The sequence below is a fragment of the Leuresthes tenuis genome, unplaced genomic scaffold (genome assembly GCF_036924035.1).
Source record: "Leuresthes tenuis unplaced genomic scaffold, fLeuTen1.0.hap1 SCAF_22, whole genome shotgun sequence".
NCBI lineage: Eukaryota > Metazoa > Chordata > Actinopteri > Atheriniformes > Atherinopsidae > Leuresthes > Leuresthes tenuis.
In genome coordinates, this window is record NW_027325376.1 from 5049389 (window position 1) to 5070351 (window position 20963).

Genomic DNA, 20963 nt, shown 5'->3' on the forward strand with positions numbered 1-20963 from the left:
ATTTTCACTCTTCCACCACGTTTGAATCAGAGACTGCAGGAGAACGAGTTAATTTTTGTAAAAATAGCCCTTTACTTCACAGCTGACAGTATAAAACCTTTTACAAACCTTTTCATACATGAGTGAATGTGGAGTTGCATTGTCTGATCTCTTTTATTGCCTGTTTTTCTTTGTGCAAATAGTGATGATAACGAGGCTGTTTCTGTGGTCGGCAGTGCTTTCAGTTTCAAAGACGCCAACTTGAACAATTGGACAACGATTTGCAGCCTTCAAGTAAAATCAGAAAAGTATTTCACGCTTGCAATTTCACACAAAATACTTGCTATATCAATTAAATAAGAAGATGCACAGTCCTTCAGTGGAAAACAGTGGTGACATTTTCAGGAGAGCATCATAACGTTGTCCCGAAGTCGCAGTCCGAGTGAAATTTAGCCAACAAGCGCCTGATTAACAAGTCGGAGAGCCGCGTTCAGCTCAGACCCGAAGTGTTCGTCCGATCAGGTCCTGTGGCGGCGGCGGCGGGTCGGGAAGAGTTCAGGCTACGACTCTTTGAGTCATCTGTCTCAGGCTGCATGGCAGATCCAAGCAGCTCTACTCTGCCTTGTCGACATCCATCTCCGTCAGAACCGAGAAGCACGTTTTCTGAATCAGCACGCCAGATTTGGCTGAAAGAGGCAGAAACAGGAGGACGGTTAGAACAGCTGCTTTTATCCAGCTGTTTCAGCTCAATGAAATCAGCACATATAACAGCTAAGCATTAAGTCCATCAGCAGTCGTATTCATCCGTTTTCTGTTGCTAAACAGTTGAATAAGTCGAGTAAAATCATTCAGAAATTGGACTGAAAATGGGAGCCACAGAGTTGTCTTATTAAATCTAAACGTTGTAATAATTATTCCAAGAAATGACATTGATGGTGCAAACTGTCACCTGTAAGGCTTCTATTGGACGGTAAGACAGAAATAACTGAGCACTTAATTTAGCCACTGCTAGATATTTGTTATTAAGAGTTAATCTGGTACATCAAAATGAGCTATTCACTGATGATGGTCCCAAAAAAATGTAAATATATTAAATAATTTAAAAATAACTTTTTAAATTATTTTGAATAATACAAAAACTTTTGAATCTCATGTCAGTATACATGGACAACAAAGGACTCGTCTAAAAAACACCAGGTAGAACATGTAATAACTAATTCTGTTAGCGTTTGATTATATTAATCAGCATCAGCTCAGTAATACTATTTTTAATTAAAAAAGATCAATTCAAAAGAGTAAATGAGAAGTGAGTCTTTATAAAGTCAAAACAGGCACTTCTCTGTGAAAGGAAGTGAGCAAAAAATGCAAAAAGAAGTGAGCTAATTTTGTATTTTACTCTGCAGATAATGAACCAAAACCTGCTCAAGTCATAGTTCCCACAGTAGGACGAATGCTCCTCTGAATAAACGGCTATAAACAGGTCACCTGAGGAGTCAAGTGATCAGCAAACAATAAAATCCAGTGAAAATATGAGTCTGTGCTTTGGTTTCAGATGTTCTTTTGTCTGAAGAGAAGCTTTCACATTCTCAACATCACTGTGAGGTGGAAATTTAATGTTTCTGTCAAACTGTTCAACACTTTCTCAGGGAATAGTGAGTTCATGGTCTATGGCAGAGAGAAAGGGAGGTTCCCTAACCCCCCCCCCACTCACTCATTTAGTCACAGAAGCCTGTAGGATCGTGATTCTGTTGCTTAATGCTGCACATGCTCAGCAGCAGGGAGCCAAGTTAATCGATAACTGTTGTTTGATCAAAAATCTAAACTTCATGAAATGGTCTGATATCTACACACAATCAGTGAGATATTCAGAGAATCCGGAGACCTCTCTGTACACAGAGGACAGAAGGGGGAAGCAGTGACGAGTGTTTGTGAACTTCAGCCGCTAAAAGCAAAGAGGAAATCCCTGCACCTGCTGAAAATCATTGTCCCCGGGCAGAGTTCATGTCTGTCTGTGTGTAAAACTCATCCCTAACAACCCTGTAAAGATCTAAAAATGCTGTCTGGACCCAAACTGAATCCTGTGGATTGACTCATAAATTCTTCATTCTCCCTGGAAATTATGAACACCGGCCTCTGGGATAAAGAGGAGAGGCATGCAGTATTGAATGGCTGCTTATGTAAAGGCATTATTGATGCTGAACACGGTTTTGAAGAGAGGCATTGCTTATCTCAGCAAAACAATGTCAAACCACATTCTGCACTTCTGCAGCAGCATGACTGTAGTGAGCGAGTGCAGGTGCTAAACTGACGTTGTTTTTGTCCTATTTTCAACTGAATGTGGTGGTTTAAGTGATGCACACGTCATGTAACACCGCTGTTATTAAAACAAATCTCTGTGTGAGCCCTGCACACAAAGACACCACCAAAAGCCCACAAAAATGTCAAGTTGTTCTGCTGCAGGGCTGCAAACCGAAGTGGTGAACTGCTTTATCTCAGCCTGTTGGCACTCAAGGGCAGTTTCAGGCCCGCGAATGTCCAGAACAAAATGAGTCAGAAGCTCATAGTTTAAGGGTTCGCAAGCTTCTCCAGTGCTGCTTCAACATGAAAACACGGGGAGAAACATGCGTGAAGTCTCACCGATGAAGCTGCGCAGCCACAGCGGCCTCTTGCTGGCCGGAGTGTAGCAGCAGAGGAAGTAAACGGGCACTCCTGAAAGGGCGATGCCGATCCCGATCAAGGAGTTGATGGTGTCACTGTAGAGAGGCACCACCACCAGGAAGATGGTGAGGAGGCAGAAAATGATGGGGAAGAACAGACTGAGCTGTGAAAGGAAACCAGAGAGGAAAATTATGAGATGATGTGATCTGTAGCTCTGCAGGACCATGGTTTTTAGGCTTAGTCGACCTCCTGAATGTACAACTCTGTCTGGAATTAAATCAAATTGCCTTTAAGGGTCTATCTTTGTCGGGCTGCTTCCAGCGCAGATATAGCTGCCCCAGAATAGACAGACCAACAAAGAACCAGTAGCTGAAGCTGTAGTAGTTGATCAGCCTGAAGACGTCCTCAACGCACAGGTATATAAGAGCCATGAAGCCCTGGAGTAAAAAGACCAGACCAGATTCAGATGTGAGGATGAATGGCTGCAATGTCAGGACAACAGAAGGTAAAATGAGGCTTCACTGACGTTGAAGAGCAATGCTGGGATGGGAGTGTAGCGGTGGACATGGATCATGCAAAGGAAGTCGGGAAGTTGCCCCTCCCTGGAGCCCACGAAGAACAGCCTTTTGAAATACAAAATAAATGCTGATGATGGGACGTGCAAGAGGCCTTTTATCATCTCAGACATTAGTTACGCTGGTGTCATTCTCACCTGGAGGCAGCCACAATGGAGGCGTTGAGTCCTCCGAAGCAAGACAGAGCGACGGCGAAGGGAATGGTCCAGTTCATCACGCCGAACACCTGATCTGCAAACGTCTGCAAACAAAAGTGGATTTTAACAGAAGCTGCACTCGTTTGATGTACGTCTTTAGTAGGGTCATTCACTGAGGATTACAGGAACTTACCACAGCGACAGCATCGCTGTCTAAGATGGCGTTGATAGGGAGGATGGTGTAGTACGCTACGTTGGTCAGGATATAGATCACTGTCACGATGGGCATGGAAATGGCAATGGCCAGAGGCAGATTCCTGCAGTTCACAGAAACAAACAGCAGAGGGAGACAGAGGCGATTGTTTGCAGTCTGTAGGGAGAGGATCCCGTTGAAGTGAAGTTGTTTGTCACTTAATCTTCCTGTGAACTCTGGGAGAGGCCTTAGATCCAATCACACGTGTACTACTATTTCATCTGATCTGTGTTTGGCTGTGTGAATCAAAGTCAGCTCAAAGCTTTAACACATTCCTGATCTTTCTCAAGCTTTCTCCGAACCTCTCTGTTTTCTACTCGGTAGTTTGCTGCATATCATTTGATATTTGACAAGTCAGTGCAGCATGTTGATGAAATCCTGACAGACCGGTGTTTTATATTGTTTTATGAGGCTCCACTCAGCCTTCGTGCTGCATGTTTAACATTTAATAATATAAATATGACAACCAACGGGAAGAAAATGTAAGTTTGAAGACTTTTCTTTCATTTGTTTGCAGTGGCTCAAATTTCAAATGCAGATTAGTCTGAAGCCATTAAGTAAATGTTTTATTTCAAAGGGACATTATCAAAAGGTGCAGCGACCCTGTTGTCTGCTAACTTCACCTCTGAGGAGGACGGTCGGTGTTTTGGGGACTTCTGGTGTAACCTTTGGATATCTGAGTACGGTCTAATGAGAGCGAGCATGTCCCATGTTAGAGGAAAGCTTGTGATTGGCCAAGCCTGGGAAAAGTCATGCATAAATCTGTTAAAAGTGGAGGAGGGCCGGGTACATTCTGCTACAGGAAAGCAAACACAAGCTCTAAGAGTTGTGTGGTCTCCAGGAAAATAGGTTTGAGAAATATGAGAAAATTATATATCTATTTTTTCTTCTTAAGCAGTGCTTCCCCGGCTGTAACTTACACACTACGATAGTCTGTAAATGTTGTGTTTGTTACTGCTGTTCAATCCTTTTCTGTGTAAAACTCCAGTCCAAGATATACCTGCTGAGATTTTGATTAGATAAATCCTCCTTATATGCAAAGGATAGTTACACAAATAAGAAATTTGATAATAAATTTGTACAGATTTGGAAAATATGTATTAATTTGAACTTAAACTGTGTCCTTACCCTGACAGATCATTAACCAAATGAGGATTTGTTTTTGTGAGTAAGAGCTCATTAAGTTCCTACAGAATATTGACATCTGACAAACATTTTAACCATAAACATCTCAAGTCTCGGATCCATGAAACAATCATTCAAATGAAAAACACTTTGTGTTCAGTTTCAGGTGTACGAGCAAGTGATTATCCCTTTAAATATATATCTTCTACATTAGAAACAGAACAGAAACAACTTGCACTTGTCTTATTTCCCACTTTGCTCACCTCTCTGGATTTTTGATCTCCTCTGTGACGAAGTTGAGCGTGTCCCATCCGGAGTAGGAGAACAGAGCCGAGTACAGGGCCAGAGCGAGGTCTCCTGGATCCTGAGAGGAGCCAGCGAACATGCTCTCAAAGTTCTGAGTGTAGCCTGGAAAACAGAAACTATTAATAATGCCAAGAAGTTCACTGAATCTGTGGTGCTAGTCCACTCATCATCTAAGCGTTGGCACATATTGTGCAGGGTCGAGAAGGCCAGTTAGTGACTGCTTGAGTACCTTGTCCGATCTTCACCAGGCCAGTGATGATGACAGCGATGAGGGCGATGACTTTTGCGTAGGTGAAGAAGTCCTGGACCCTCGTGCCCCACTTCACATAGGCACAGTTAACAAAGGTCAGCAAACCTGTGGGCGAGCCGCCAGTTAAGGTCAACAGTTTCAGTGGAGACATTTGCTCTGTAAACTCAGTGTGGCAGCATGTTTCCGTGTGGCTGATTTGAGGAAACGCTGCTGCTGACTCAAGCGGACCGGACTGTTGTTTGTCCGAGGAGGAAACAGCTGAGAGCAGCACATAGAGGCTAATTCACACACACTGAAAGACGCACAAAGACATGCGGGTACAGTCATAGAAGCGAGACGAGCTTTAAAAGCTCCGGGGGAGAAGTCAGAAACCGCCACTGATCTGATGAGCGTGTATATTTCAGCTGAAAGTTGCAATGTTTTACACTTACTGATCCCTTAACTTCTGATAAGACATGGAGATCAAGCTGCTGCTTTTTTACAGCTTTTTGTTCTCCTTCACCTTGAACAAGGTCACTGTTCCTGGAGAACATGTCGTGCTTTTCCCTGCAACTTATCTTTCTCTGGTGTCTTATCAGCACTCGATCCCTCCTTGTTAATAACGGTAAATAAACAGTGAGTTTCATAGAAATTCCACTATTTTGTGATCATGATTTTTATCAAACCTCCCTCCTCAAGAGGAGTGTTTCTTGTTGTAATTCACCTGAGAACAAGCTGACTGGGCGTATTTTATCTACATGTGCGTCAACACTTCTCAGTCCACACTGACATCCACATTGGCTGGATGTTTACGTCACTGCTCTCTTCCTAGTATTCCCGGCCGAGGACGCTTCCAGACAGATTATTCACAACGCTATCGTCTTCCACTGCTTTCACAGCCCAAGGATCATAACAGGTCTGAGCCCGACAGGACGTCCAGTCAAACATAACAGAACACAACACCTCAGAAGGAGGCAACCAGCAATGACTGCTGGAGAGGGGAGGCTGTGCCACACAGAAGTACAGATGCAGTGTGTTTACAGTGAAAGGTTAGAAGGGTGGGAGGTGGGAGATCAGGTTTAAGAGGCTGGCTGACTGGTAGTGGAGGTCAAGTTTAGCCCACGTGTGAGACGGAGTGGAGATTCTTAAAAGCAATTTCTGAACTCACAAATGAAAATCTTTGACATCCAGGGCTCCGGTTGTTAGCTGATAAACGAGTTTAGTACGTTTGTACAACCCTGTTTCTAAAAAAAAAACAGAATGAAAAGCTTTCATGTCATTCTAACCAGTCAAAAATAGGACAAAAGCAACATATCAGATGATAAAAATGTCGTTCGATGACCATAATTAATTTAACCTGATCAAACCTCACGCCTGACGTGACTCATGAGTGTCAAAAAGATAATTCATTCTGAAAATACTGTCAACAGTTCATGCTTTTGATTAAATGTTTCAGAGGACAAACTTTTGAGTAAAACTTCAGACTAAACCTGACGTCTAAATGTGTTCATTTGTGACATCTTTGATGATAAAAAGAGAATCCAAGGAGAGTCTTTAAGAAGTAACGGCAGGAGGAGGTTCATCTCTAATGAGCAAATAAATAACAAATTGATATCATATCAAAATATTTTAAGAATCAGGAGAGATTTCTGTCTGGAGGGGTGAAGGCTGAAGCCAGCACTCAGTGTTCATTGCACTGAAAACAGACACCATTCTGTCGTGGAAATCCCTGCATGGGCTCAGGGTCACATTACTCCACTCTACAGTCTTTATGTTGTCTTTGACAGGAAATGCGTGCCAGTTTTTTACCTAAACAGTAAGATTCAAACTGTGTTTTAACCTTGACTAAAATTGGCAAACTTGAGCAGATCATCTCCTAATCTCAGTTTCTGTTGTTTTATTTTGATTTTGTATCTTTTTCAATGAGACCATCTCTGACAGGAAGCGGGTTTAGTTTTATGGTTCACTCCTGTGCTGAGCTGTCAGTGGTGTCTGAGCCTCTCAGGTCAGAGTCTTCCTGGAGCGAGGACTTTACCTCACAGCTATCAGCCCTTCCCTGAGCGCTGCTTATCAGTGCGCGGCCCGAGTGCTTTTATTTAAAATGTTAGGTCGCACGTGTATTCCTTTCAACAAATGGATGAATGAGTCTTACTGATAGCAAACGAGAACAATATGATGACATTATATGGTGGATGTCAGGGCTTATCTGGGGGGCATTACTTCAGAAAGCTCTGTGTGCACGTTTGGCCTGTTGTCTCGGTGTCCGGTTTCCTGAGTGTTGGTATTTCGTTGCTTCTCAACTTGTTCGCCTCAGTGAGCGGTTTGTTTGATTAATACACTTTGTGCTCTTGTTTTGCACTGGTTACCTCAGCAATCCAGGCTGCATGTATGCAGAGAAGTTGTGTGTGGGGCGTTTCTTGCTGTTCCCTGATCAGAAAAAGCTGTAACATCACGTGTGAAAAGTATTTCTAAATCACTGCGCTCAGATTGAGCAAAACGACTTTTTCCCCTTACTCTTCCTAACTAAGATTTTCGGGTGGCTCAGTTCCTCTTTCATCTCGTGTCAGCAGGATTTTCTGCAGCTTAGCAGCTGACAGCAGCCATATCGTCACCATTTTTCACTTCTCCAGTCTCAAAAGCTCACATGCTGCGTCTCAGATATGAAACAGTGATGGTCGCAGACTCTTTGAATCGTTTTGGTTTTTTAAATCATGATAATACAATAATACACACTCTAAAGGTTTACTTACATATACAAGCAGCAGCCAGCAGCCTGTTGGCCACGTATGGAGCTATGCAGGTGGGAAAGATGGGCTGCACCATGTAGTTGGAGAAGGTGATGGCTATGACAGCCTGGCTGGTCGGCTCGATGATCAGCAGGGACGTCCACAGACGAATGAAGGCCAGGAAAGGCCCAAAGGCCTCCAGGATGTAGGCGTAGGAGGCTCCAGATTTGGTAATCGTGGTCCCCAGCTCGGCGTAGCACAGGGCCCCGAACACGGAGAAGATCCCACCGATGGTCCACACCACCAGAGAGAGGCCATAGGAGGCGCTGTGGATGAGGACGCCCTTGGGTGAGACGAAGATTCCCGAGCCGATCATGTTCCCCACGATCAGGCACACCCCGTTAAGGAGGGAGATCTCCTTCTTCAGCTTCATGGACTCCTGCGAGCTTTCAGTCTTAACAGATGGTGGACCCCCATTACTGTCCTCATGCGTGGGAGCTGGGCAATAGGATGCCATTGTTCAAGTCTGACTGTTTATTTTTTAGTCAAAAAACAGTTTCCGGAGCAGAATTTCTGTCACAAATGAAGACTTTTTTTTTTGCCTTGATGTCAGGATGAAGATGAAAATTTTCCGTCCGTTTATCTGTGTTTATCTCCTGCCATCTGTGAAGGCAACACACAAGGCCATGTCAGGACGCTGTTACCATGGACACTGATTCCTCCTCACACACACCTAACAAATACTTGTGTTTTTTCAGCCCTGCTCATAGCTAGTCAAACAAAAACATATTTACATGCCGCAGGCGCTAACCGGGGAACAAACATGCAAAATAACATATTACAACACTCGTGTGGACACTGTTGGATTTGAAAGCAGTTTTGCGGATTGCAGAGCCATTAGGCCACACTGCAAATGGCCTTTTAAGGTTGAGTGTATTTACAGAGAGACGGGGAGAGGAGCAAACATGCCTGAAAACACCGGCTCCTCATTAGTAACCACAAGCAGGAGAAGAAAACCTGACTCAGACACACATTTTGCCTCAGAGTTGCCCACATCTCCACCTACACACGCACAGTTTGAGGGAGTCAGCACAGTGTCTGGTCACATGTTTGCCAAAGTTCATTATCCTCAGCATATACACAGTTTGATGATGAGGCGGACACATCAGACACTGTGTTCATTCAACTTTCTGCTTATGTCCTGACAATGAGTTCAAATTAAAAGGCTGCTTAATTTCCCTAAACTTGATTAACGGAGAATTAAGCAGAATTAAACAGCGTGTCGTGATGACGCCATATCTGTATATTCATATTCTTTGTTTACTTTTTAGCCAGGTATGTGCCAGCTCTAACCTTGATGCACTATGTTTGGCAGAAACAGACATTAATCAATCAAAAACGTGAGGACAATGACGTAGCTGTGGGAAAATGGTGCTTAGACACACAGAATGGCAGCAGGGAAACACAATTAGTCAGAGGGAATAATGACGTAAAAACTGAGCCAAAGACAATAAACAAAAGACTCTGAGTAAATAGCTCATTTGTCAAGATACTCGGGAGGCTCAGGATCATTAAACCTGGTGACAGAACCTGATATGAGCATGCACTAAGACACATTCTTTACTCTAGATTTGAGCAGAAATTGAGTAATATCAAAGACAATTGTAAAAGTGAGGCTTGTGAGGAGAAAGTAAAAGGTTCAGATACCTTGAGGCAGATCAGCAGCACGTGCCTTAATGAAGGAGTCTCTGCAAAGAAGAGGGACAGTAGGCTGAATGATCGTGCATGAGCCAAAGACATAAGGGGGGAGGCTCTTACAGAAAGGCAGGGCAAGGTTCAAAAGCTGCTGATAAGAACTTCTTGAGTTACTAACAGTTAAGTTGTGAATGTAAACAAAATTGTCGGTACTCATCTGTACAACATCTGTACAACATCTGTACTACATCTAATGTGGCAGCTGAAAATCTGAAAGGTGACATGCATGTCATCACCTGGGTGTAGGATGTCTCATATCCAGCCAATCTGCACCCCTCGAAGGGAGCTTTTCTGATTCCTTCTATTTAAAATTACACAAATCTCTTTGATCTGAGTCCCACAGCGATTAGAGCCAACCAGGAACACATGCAATCCCATTCCAAGTTAATAAATGATTGGATAAATTGCATCTGGGTTGTAAACCAGTGTCCTATCAGTGGTTTTCCTACTTATCATTAGGCCATTAGAAAAAAACAGTGATGCAGGAGAGCACTATACAGCAAAACTCACCTTCCCCAGATGTCTCTCAGCTCAGTTCTGGTCCTCTTGGGTGTCTAAAGTCAACTGTAGCAGTCTGAAAACTGATCACAAAATATGTATAATTCCAGTTTTGTATTCACCTTACGGCAGCTTGACGTCTCATTGTTCTTCCTATCTGTTAGAGTCAATAATAAGGCCCCTCCTGCGTGTTTCCTCGACTTTGCTTCGTGTTCTCCCTCTGCTCTTAAGCTGTTGCACTTGTGGCTTTTATGTACTTCTGGTTTCTAACGCTTTTGTACCACCAAGGAAACGAGTCGGAGGGAAGGAGGGCTTTGTATTGTCTTAAATACTCCTGAGTGAGTTTCGGTCCAGAATGAAAAGGCCGTAATGAAATTATCGCGCTCTTTAAAGAGGTGTTATCTTTATGAAAGGAACTGGGCTGTTAAAGGCGACTTTTCGGACAGATGTTACGGTGAAATAAGTGCAGTGCGGCGTCGTGTTCGGGTGCATTATCATGCAAACACAACTGGAGTTCGTTTAATAATGCGACACAGTGTTTTTTTTATAAAGTATGTAAATGATCTGGAGATCTGCTTACAGTTGCTGATGCTGCACTGATGTGAGATAAATCTGCATTTATGAATTTCTTCTTATAATAATGGAAAACACTATGAACGACACCAAAATAAAGCATCAGAGTTGAGGTCTACTCATGCTTATTTTTATAGTTTCAAATAATAACTATAAAGTAAATTTTAACATTTTACTCATTATTTCCTGGTTTGGTGGATCACTGTTTTCGGACTATGGCTCCCTCTTGTGGATTTGAAAAGAACTGCATAATATGGACGACTTCGAAGTGATCTTAAAACCATTTTTAATATTTTAGCGTGTCATCATGTAACATCGATGCACAGATTTTGATACAATCATTTTTGATGTGGGTTATAATTGAAAGACTAAACTAAAATGGATAGACTTCGATTTAAATTAGTTTGGTTTCAACTGGATTGATTTAATGGAATTTTTGTTGTTGTTTACTTTTACTTTTTCATGTCAAGTACCAAGAGGAGGCTTGTCCTGTGAACTGGCTCAATATAAAAGACCGTACACATAAATTCAACCATTTTTATTTATATTTAGAGATTAGACATGAATTTTGGATGAGGTCAGGATAAAATATTTGTTTTATAGTTGGCATTTTAGTGTTTTTCAGAGGTCTTGTTGCCTTCTCTTTTAGCAGAGCCATAGAAAAGATTTAACAACCTTTTATAGATTTAGATTTTACATTTTTTAAAACTACTATTTACAGGAACAAATTTTAACTAAGTGTTACCACCATAAAACTAGAAAAATGTTGTTTCTGAAACAATTGTCCGAACCGGTATCATATCAGTTCAACCCGTTTTTATAAACCCTGTGAAATATATAATGACAGCAACTAACACACAACACTTCCCCTGCGACCCTAAATTGGATTAAGTGGGTATAGAAAGTGGGTGGATGGATGGACACAGCACTTCTTTATCTGTAACTGATCTAAGGGTGTGCTCATGTCACGCTTGAATGGCAGCTTCAGTTACTGTGATTAAATAAATTAATGATCAATGAGAAGTAAGCAGCCTCTTTGTCCTCCTGCCGGGTGTTGATTCAACATTTTGGGAAGCTAAAAGTGCATAAACAGTGTCCTTTATCTGCTTTAAAAACTTTTTACTGAACATGATTGATGTACTCAGGGAAGTGATTAATGTTAATTGATCAGCCGTAGTAGTTAAATGTGATCAAAGTGTTGCGAAACGCCGCCATCATCGCTCACACCTGTGGGTTTTTATATTCATCTTATCTCCCAACTTCTTTCTGATGCTGAGAACTGCTAAAATGACTTTTCTCGCTCTTTGTTTTTTGATTGAGACACGTCTCTTGTCACTCATGAACGCATGTGGACAAACTTCTCACACATGGCTCCTTTCACTCCTTTTGTCCTGCTCTCTGCCCCTGGCCATTCTTCTCCGTGGTTACCAGTCGTCATGGTTTCTGGAGCCCCTGTAGGGTAAAAACTAGGGGGGATTAAAAGCAGCCATTTTGGGGACAGCTGGACCAGGTTGGTCCCTGTTGCCCCCTGTCCCGCTTCCAGTCACTCTGGGGGGAAGAGGGGTAGTATTGTGTGAGGATTAGAGCTTCCTGTGTGTCAGCTCATTACATGGGGGGGAAGGGGGGAGCGGAGGGGTGAGGGGGTGAGGAGAGAGTGAGGGAGAGAAATGAAAGAGAAAATGAAAGAGACTGCGTATGAAAGAGAGAATGACACAGAGAGAGGGGAGGGAAAGGCAGGGGGGAAGGAGGGAGGAGGCAGCCTCTACAGCTGCACCCTCAATCACACTCATACAGGCTCTGATTATCCTTTTCACACACACATACACAGTGCAGGGGAGCTGAAACATATTAAAAGACACTGAGCGCATAAAAGACAGAATTAGGAGACAGCCAGCCCAGCGCCTCAGACAAAGGACCCCCCCACCACTACCACCACCAATCCAGACACAGAGAGAACTGGAACAAACAAGAGAAAACTGACCAACAGTGTGCATACAGGCGCCCACAGAATAAGAGTCATGCAACCAGAATGCTTAAATAGATAAATGAATTCACGGAGACACTGCCTTAACCCGGAGAAAAAAAACACAGAAGGGCAACAAACAGGTCTCCTCTTCACATTGCCATTGTTTTATTTATTTTATACATCACATGGGAAGCGTGGGAACACATTCTGTCATTGCTACAAAAAAAGAGGGGAGGTTACAAAGAGAAGGCAAAGCATACAAATACTAAACTGAGCAAAGCAGGAATGCAGTGAGTGCACACAATTTGTGTAGGAGCAGGGCACTCTCAAGTGCTTTGAGAGAGCAGGGCTGGGGTTGTTGGAGAGGGGGGGGGGCTTTAACGGACGGGCTCATCCTTGCTGCAGGTTAAACGGCACAGATAGCACCGACAAGAATGAGGAAGACATTCACGATCATCAACACAAATAATGCCATGTGCTGGTAGAGAGGTTTCCAGCTGTCAGTAAGGGACTGCTCACAAAAGTCCTCGTAATCTAAAACAACCATTATTATCATCATCAGAATTATTATCGACAGCATCATGGGTGTGATCATTACTCGGGTGGAGCTGTTTCAGTCGATGTTTCAGCAGCACGGGACGCAGTTCGGCTCTCAGTGCAACTCAGCACATCAGAAACATGCATTCAGCAGCATCTCATTTAAAAAGAAAGACGACAGGAACAACAAAAAGGCATGAAATGTGACCGCAGGTCATATGTACACACATCGGCCGTCACGAACATGGCCTGTTTTGGTATGGAGTTAATTTTGTAAAATTCTGGACTTTTTTTTCAAAGAAGAACATCGGCTTGCACTGGTTGCTTGATATCATACAGTATGTGCTGAAACAGTCAGTCAGCAGAGAAGCACAAACAGTTCTCATCATGACAATGCTGTAAAGTGTGTAAGATAAGGCCTCACTGTGGTCTTTGAAATACAAAAATAGACAGCAGAAATACTACATTCACAACTTTCCTGTAAAGGTACTACGATATAAACTAGATCTACCTGCTTAATACAAAACTGAACTATGAAATCGAGTTAAAGACTCTACAAAACAACTCTCATTCTATCAAAAAATACATTCCCTTGTCAGGATCCTTTGAAAAACTGACTGCAGCCATTCAGCAACTACCTTCTATGCAGTGGTATCTGTAATCTCAGCTGCCACATCAGAGCCAACAGTGACTGGAAGAGGATTGGAGCTGTCGCCTTTCTCTGGAGCCAATCCCTGCTGTTCATCCTGCTGTCTGGAGTTCTTATTGGTTGAATGTGAACCAGGGTCTTCTGCAAAGTCATTTTCATTGGTTTGAGCCTTGCAGGGGGTGTTGGTCAACACTCCAGGGTGAGTTTTCATATGCCCCTGTTAATGGGATACAACACAAGAGCCAATTACACAAAGTCTGAAAGCATGAAGTTTAAGAAAACTTCCACCTAAATATCTTCATGTTAAAATCTCAAACTCTTACCTTAAGTCCACTCCGACTGGCATATGCTTTTCCACAGTGGGAACAGCTGTACGGTTTGTCTGGCCGGGGAGGCAGAGTCTGTGGTGCAGGTGCAGGTGAAGGTGCAGCAACAGAGGGCTCCTGGTCATCAGATGATTTTTCTGGCATACAATAACCTTCCTTCATTGGAGTAACCTTCTCCAGCTCTGGCTCAGAAACATCCAGAGACTCTCTGGATGCGATGCTTTCACTCTTCCCTTTACTGTGGGTGGCATCTCTCTCCCGTAACTCATGCAGCCCACTGCTACAAGCCTCCTCTGCTTCTGCAAAAGCTCCGGGGCTGACAGGAGGGGTGAGTGCAGGTGCAGGATCTGCAGCTGGGGGAGTTGAGTTACTGCTGGGACTCATTTTGGACTCGTTAGCGGGGCTCACTTCATCAGTGTGGTTCCCTTTGTCTGAAATAAAGATTTCTGCACCAGGCTTTGAAACACAGAGAGAAAGAGGGGTATCGTCAGTTTCTGAATCTCCGTTGCTTGTGACTGGGAGAGAGCTTGCTAATGGTGCTTTGAAGGGGCTTGTGCTGCCGACTTCAGCGTGGGTTTCCTCCTCTGAGTATACAGAACTGTTCATGGGGCTTTCATCAGCTGGGGGGTTGTCTCTCAGACGCAGGGGGTTATCTGCTCCGGCTGAGGGGGGAATACAGGGCAGGGAAGGACTGACACTGGGTGGGGACACCCCCGACTCTTCGGTTTTCACAAAATCGGCATCATTCGCAGTGGGTTGCTTAAAAGTGGACCCTGAGTTGAGAGCACCCACTGGAGATTTGGGGCCCGTTGTTAAGGCCAGAGGAAGGAGTTGTGCTTTAGATGAGGAGTTTTCAGACTCATTCTCACCATCGTCAAATACTGCACTTTCTTTTTCTGGACCATCTTCGGATGGCATCTCCTCATCAGGTGGTATCTGCCCTCCAAGGTGCAGGCGAATGTGGTGCTGAAGAACCAAAGCATTAGTAAACTTGCGTGGGCACAGCGGGCAGGAGTTCAGGGCACGGGAATTGGGTGGTCGTGCGCGATGAGTGGCCAAGTGGGCCCTAAGGCTGCCCTTTGTGGAGAAGGAACGACCGCAAAGCTTACAAGGGAAGGGACGCTCACCCAGATGTGTGGCCTGGTGCAAACGTAGAGCTCTGGGGCAGCTGAGGACTCGAAGACACACTCCGCACTGATTAGCAGCCTGGGCAGTGGGTAGAGATGGGGCAGTCGTGGTAGTTGTAGTTCCTGAACCTGAGACTCCATGGCTGGTTGCTGCAGTGCTGGCACAAGGGCTTAGTCCAAGAGCGGCCAGCATTTCCCTGCGATAAGCACTGGAGGTGGTGGATAGGTCATGGGCGTCTCCATTGGCCTCAGCAGAGGTTTGAGATGAGGCAGAAAAGGAGGAGGAGGCACCGCCTTGTGGCTGCTTTTCCAGCTTTTGTACCAGCCGCTGCAACTTGGATGTGTCAGAGGTCTGGGTGGAGGTGGTGGGAGATGATGAGGAGGGAGAGGAGGTGGACGGTTTTGGGAAAGGTGGGAACGGGAAGGGAAGCTGATGAGGGGAAGTGAGGTGTGAAGTGGATGGGTGGCTCGGGGGCCTGAGAAGTGCAAGGTGGTGAGGTGAGGCACCACCAGGAAAGAGAATCTTGGGAAGGTGGGCCAGCTGGGAGTATGGGGAGGTTGCATGGAGCGCAGAGTGAGGGGGAGTGTTCTCATCAAATCGCTGCTGCTTTGCGCCTTTGAATTGACTGGAGGAGGAGGAAGACGGTGACGAAGAAGACAGGCCAGAGCTGGACACACTGGCAGCTGCGGCCGAGGCTCTGTTCAGCTGGAGCAGTGAATGGGCTGTGGACAAAAGTGCCATGTCCACCGAGGGGGGCAGAGGCAGGGAGGTAGGCGAGGGCCGAGCAGACGCACCAGACAGCAATCCCAAAGCCATGCTCTCTGTCATCCCAGGAACACTCCCTTTCACTCCACTATATGTGTCGTCATCATCAGCCCTCCGTTTTCTCCTTCTCTGGATGGCACTTGGAGCCGATCCACTCTGCGTCTGCTCTGACAGCGCAGGGGGGAGCAGAGACAGGGACAGCTCAGGGTTCTGCTCTCTGTGTCGCAGGAAATGAGCCTTGAGGTTCCCCCTGGTTGTAAAACGGCTCAAGCACACTGGACACTGGTAGGGCCTTTCACCTGTATGTGACCTCAGGTGAATCTGGAGTGAAGAATCGCTGCTCAGTACTTTTCCACAGAATCGGCAGACATGCTGAGGGCGCCCGGTGGTGAGAGAGGAGCTTGACTGGAGGTCCTGTGGATGGCTGGTTGTAGCAAGGGGAGAAGTTGGGAAACTGATGCCATTACTGTGACCAAATGAGGAGGTGTTGGATGACTTTTCATGGAGGTAGCGGGGCGGCAGGCCCAGGGAGAGGGACAGTGGGTGTAGGGAGGCAACAGAGGAGCTCATAGTGGATGAAAGAGCTGAAGAAGAGGAGGTTGATAACGAGGTGGAGTTTGAGGAGGATGCAGCTCTGCTGCCATTAACAAGTGACGTGCTTGATTTGGAGGCGGCCGGTTGGGGGAAGAGAGAAGATGGAAGTCCGGTCAAAAGTGAGGAGGCTGTGGTTACTGCTGTTGCAGTGGCAGGATGTGTTGGTGATGACAATGGTGCTCCTGTGGGCTTCTGGTTGCTGTTTGCGCCACTAGTCTGTGCATTAATATCTTGACAAAAGAAAGTCCCTCCAAGCCTGAGGACATGTCGACATATCTCTTCTGTTATCTGCATCTGGTGAATTTGCCGCTGCTGCAGAATCCTCAGCTCCTCTAAAAGCACTGCCAGGGTTGGAGGCACCTGAATATGTCCCTGATCCCCTGGTGAGGTGGAGGCCTGCTGCTGACCAGGACTGGAGCTGTCTCGGTTAGGTTGCTGAGAAGAGGAAGAGGAGGAAGAAGAGGAAGAGGAGGTGGTGGTGGCGGCAGAGCTGCCCATCGACGGAGAGGTCATGGTGGAGTGAGAGTTTCCCTGGTGGGGCAGGCTGTTGGAACCAGAGGTCTGACCCAGAGGAGGAGGTGAGTGAGTCTGTGAAGACAGTGATGGGTGTGGAAAGTCTGGGGAGAGGGAGGAGTGGGTGTTGGGGAGGGATGTGGTGAAGGGGGCGATGTGGCTGGGCCAGTGGGGAGGAGGTGAGCTCTCACTGGGCAAGGAGGGCGCGTGGACCCCTCCAGGGGATGGGCGAGGGGCCAGAGGCGGCTGGCAGTCTTGCAGAGAGGTGGGAGATGAAGAAGAGGACCCTGATGAGGTCACGTCTGAGCCCAGAGATAAGGATGGTGACTTTAAGCTCAGCTGGTCCTCTGAGGAATGACAGAAAGAGAAGAATACTTTTTAAAAGCAGTGCGTGTATTTGCTGGAACATCATTACACAATACTCTAACTCCAGTATAAACCCGTCAGTCCTGAAAATGTATGAAAATGGTAAAGAGTGTTTATCTCACTGACTTTATTGTTTACAAATTCAGTTTGCAAACTTCTGTGCATACCAAAAGATACAGTTACAGCTTCAAAAGAAATGACTGCAAGGAAATGGCCTTGAACAAGCAAATAAACAAATGGAAGAACCTCAGCAGTTTCAGACTCTTTGTAATGTCTTGTCTCAATCGGTGCTCTCTGGAGCAAAACTCCTCAAACATCTTGCACACACAAAAAAGCTTACAGACCACCTTGCTGCTATGGCAACACATTTTGGAGGACAATGGGCATCACCAAGACAACCCATAACCCCTCTTAACCCACCCCCTCCCGGCAGCAGTTACGTCTTTCATCTCTCCATTCACCCTCCCCCCTTACGTCAGAGTGGAGGTCGAGGGTCAGGCTATGCTAAGGCTTCTGGGTACTGTCCACACACCCTGATTGGTCAACTAATCTGACCTGTGCCGCCCAGGGGTCAAATTCTTTCAGAATCTTGAGCACAGAGTGAGAAAGAGTAAAAAGGAAAAGAAGGGGGAGGGTAACAACAATGGAGAGACAAACTAACTACTCCCTCCTGGAGAGGTATAGTGATGGAATGAAAGACTGTACCTCAGCAAAATCCCTTCCCTGTTATTTAGAAACAAACCTGTACCTGCTGGAAGCACATGAATTACTCCAAATCTAACCTTCCACCTTCCTGTTGTGAACGATTACCTGAGGAGGCTGGTGCACACACTTTGAGCTACAGCCTATCCCATTGTAATGTGGCACAAATGTGAGAAACTTTTTCTCATCCACCCGAACACCCCCCCAACTGCGCAGGAGTATACAGTCAATAGGGCTGAAGGGTGAGAAAGAAAGGGAGGGGGGAGGTATTGTGAAGGTAGAAAATGGGGAAAAGGGGCACATAAGGAAGAAAAGTATGGATGAACGGCAAAAGAAGAAGACAAAAGAGGGGCGAAAGATTAATCTTCACCAAAAACACTGCCTTCCCTTCCCCCCGCCCATGCACCTTATTGTTGACAATTAGGCGAGTGCTCCATACTAATCAAAGACCTCCAGCAGTCAGAGCTGAGCAGCCTGTTGGTTTCCAAGAGGACGGTCAGCTCAAGAAAATGGCCACAGATGTATGTTAGTTAATCCGGCTCTATTCACCTCAAAGGGACAGGTTTACTGGCAATGAGCAAAGTGCTTCGGCTCTCCTTTTAGTTGGGCCCATTGCGCTGAAAGACCACATGGGCATTTGTTTGGTTGACAAATTGAGATCCGAAACTTTTCACTTTGTTAAATCAGGTGCGATTGCTGAAATGCGGCCACAAAGTTGTAAGATATCAAAAGGAAGCCACTCATACCTTTAAAATCAAAGTTGTGCTTTTATAGCCTGCATCCGTTTTAAAGTTTGACTGACTTTGAAACTAAATTCTACACACCGCTATATCGTGTTAGTATATATTATACGGTAGCAAAACAGCCTTTCTAAATGAAAATTAAATAAAAACACATGCACACTGGTAAGTGTTTTCTCACCGTGAGACAGCAGCCTCGGGCCCCCCGGATCCGCATTAACGAGATGCTGGGGTCTTTTCTGTTTCCGGCGTGACATGATTCACGGCGAGTCAGACAGAGAGGGGGGCATCAGTCGGTTGAATGGCACCAGGCACGTTTTTGCGCACTTGAACGAGCTCCTGCACGCATTCAAAGTTCAAATGTAGTGCAGTTCCTTGAGCAAAAAGCTGCAATTAGGAAAAAAATGTATGAGAAGTTTTGGAAACGCGGCCTTTCATGGAAGAAAGTTAAAAAAAAGAGGTGGTGTTTGGAAATCCGCCCGGCAGCACCGTGTCATATGGAGTCGCGGTGTGTGTGGCTGTTTCCTAAAGTCTCCTCTCCCCCCCACCCCAAAAAAACTTGTCCAATTTGTGCCCCTCCTCTCCCACTGCTGCTCCGCTGCATGCATATACAGGGACCACGCACACACACACCGTACACACACACAGAACCACTCCTTGTTCTATGATATTTGCATTTCAATGGCGTGTAACACACAGCCTCCCCGGGTCTCTTTCCCCGCAGCTTTATTTTTCTTTACACACTCGAACAGAAGCTATAAACTTTAAATAAAACACGACAATGGCGTCAAAGCTGCTGGATGTCTAAAAACAAATTTAAGTGGACACATACGTCGTCTTTTTTGAAGATAAATGCTTTTATAATTACATGACGGAAATAATATCGCCATGGGTCAAAATAAAATACAGTATGCGAGTTAAGTATGTAACAGGTGACTTAATCAGTCAGGTGGCACTACGTGTACTACACCTACTGTCCAAACCTCAGCGAGGAAGCTAGATAATTAAATATTTAGGCTATAATAATTGCCTGGCAGGTGGCTTCTGTTTAAAGAGTTTAAAAAATATTGCTGAGAATTGCGCTGGCAATATTTCTGCCCTTTGATTTCTATATAGGGCCAATTATCAACCACAGTGTTGTGGGAGTGAAAATGGGGCCACATCCATTCCACATGCATGCGTGTAATATGTGTGTTATCACCAAGCGCATAATAACCCCCTCCAAAAAGCATCTTACACTGGAGCTCTATTTAAAAGGCAGAGAATAGATGGGAATCATTGACAATGGCGAGCTGGACACAGTTGAGTGAGCATCTCCCCTCTCGCACTATGAACCCCCGGATCCGCTGCAGCACAGCACAATGCCCCTCTTTCACCCCCTGCCTTTACTCCTGTACCACGTGGAGAGATGGATAAAAGCAAGAGAAAGAGAGGACGTGGGAGGAGGTGGTGGTGCCAAATTTAAGGTGTCCCACATTATGCATAAGCTTACTGTATAGTTAGTCCATTCAGAGACTGCAAGAAAATGTGGTATTGTTCATCAGGGGAGTAACTGCCATTCGAAAGGTTAGAGTTTAAGCTAAAAATCAAGCATTTTAAGACCACTTGGGTATCACATAAAAGGTGTAGATGTGTGAACACAAACTCCCGATCACTTTATGTTGGGAGCAGCAGATGTGTGATCGTTAAGACTAAAAAGTCAACATTGTCCTCTAATCCAGCATTGAATAATTTTAATGCTGGATTATAATCTTAAATAATATGTAAACAAGTCGTTTTTTTTTCAAAAGGAGAAAACTAATGTAATGATTTTATTTTACAGAAAGTATCTAATTTGCGAGTTGTTTTTTTATCACTTTAAAA

General features: G+C 45.0%; 2 protein-coding genes across 3 annotated transcripts; both read right to left on the bottom strand.

Moving 5' to 3' along the window:
* Window positions 1-52: 52 nt before the first annotated feature.
* On the bottom strand, window positions 53-10512 carry slc7a7 (solute carrier family 7 member 7). Of its 2 annotated transcripts, XM_072376245.1 has the most exons (11): window positions 10254-10512; window positions 9696-9736; window positions 8013-8651; window positions 5263-5388; window positions 4991-5135; window positions 3543-3666; window positions 3350-3453; window positions 3164-3260; window positions 2925-3074; window positions 2617-2800; window positions 53-665 (listed from the first exon to the last, which is right to left on the bottom strand). In XM_072376245.1, exons 3-11 carry the CDS (start codon window positions 8503-8505, stop codon window positions 592-594), a joined length of 1497 nt encoding a protein of 498 aa, XP_072232346.1. In that variant the 5' UTR covers window positions 8506-8651; window positions 9696-9736; window positions 10254-10512; the 3' UTR covers window positions 53-591. The 2 variants fall into 2 exon arrangements, with proteins under 2 accessions (XP_072232346.1, XP_072232345.1); XM_072376244.1 differs by lacking the exons at window positions 53-665; window positions 2617-2800 and having other exon boundaries at window positions 2901-3074; window positions 10364-10512.
* Window positions 10513-12948: 2436 nt separating this feature from the next.
* LOC140282244 (uncharacterized) lies at window positions 12949-19565 on the bottom strand. The gene is made up of 3 exons (XM_072376827.1): window positions 19282-19565; window positions 14290-17639; window positions 12949-14183 (listed from the first exon to the last, which is right to left on the bottom strand). The coding sequence occupies exons 1-3, from the start codon at window positions 19355-19357 to the stop codon at window positions 13959-13961; spliced, it is 3651 nt and encodes a 1216-aa protein (XP_072232928.1). The 5' UTR covers window positions 19358-19565; the 3' UTR covers window positions 12949-13958.
* Window positions 19566-20963: the final 1398 nt, after the last annotated feature.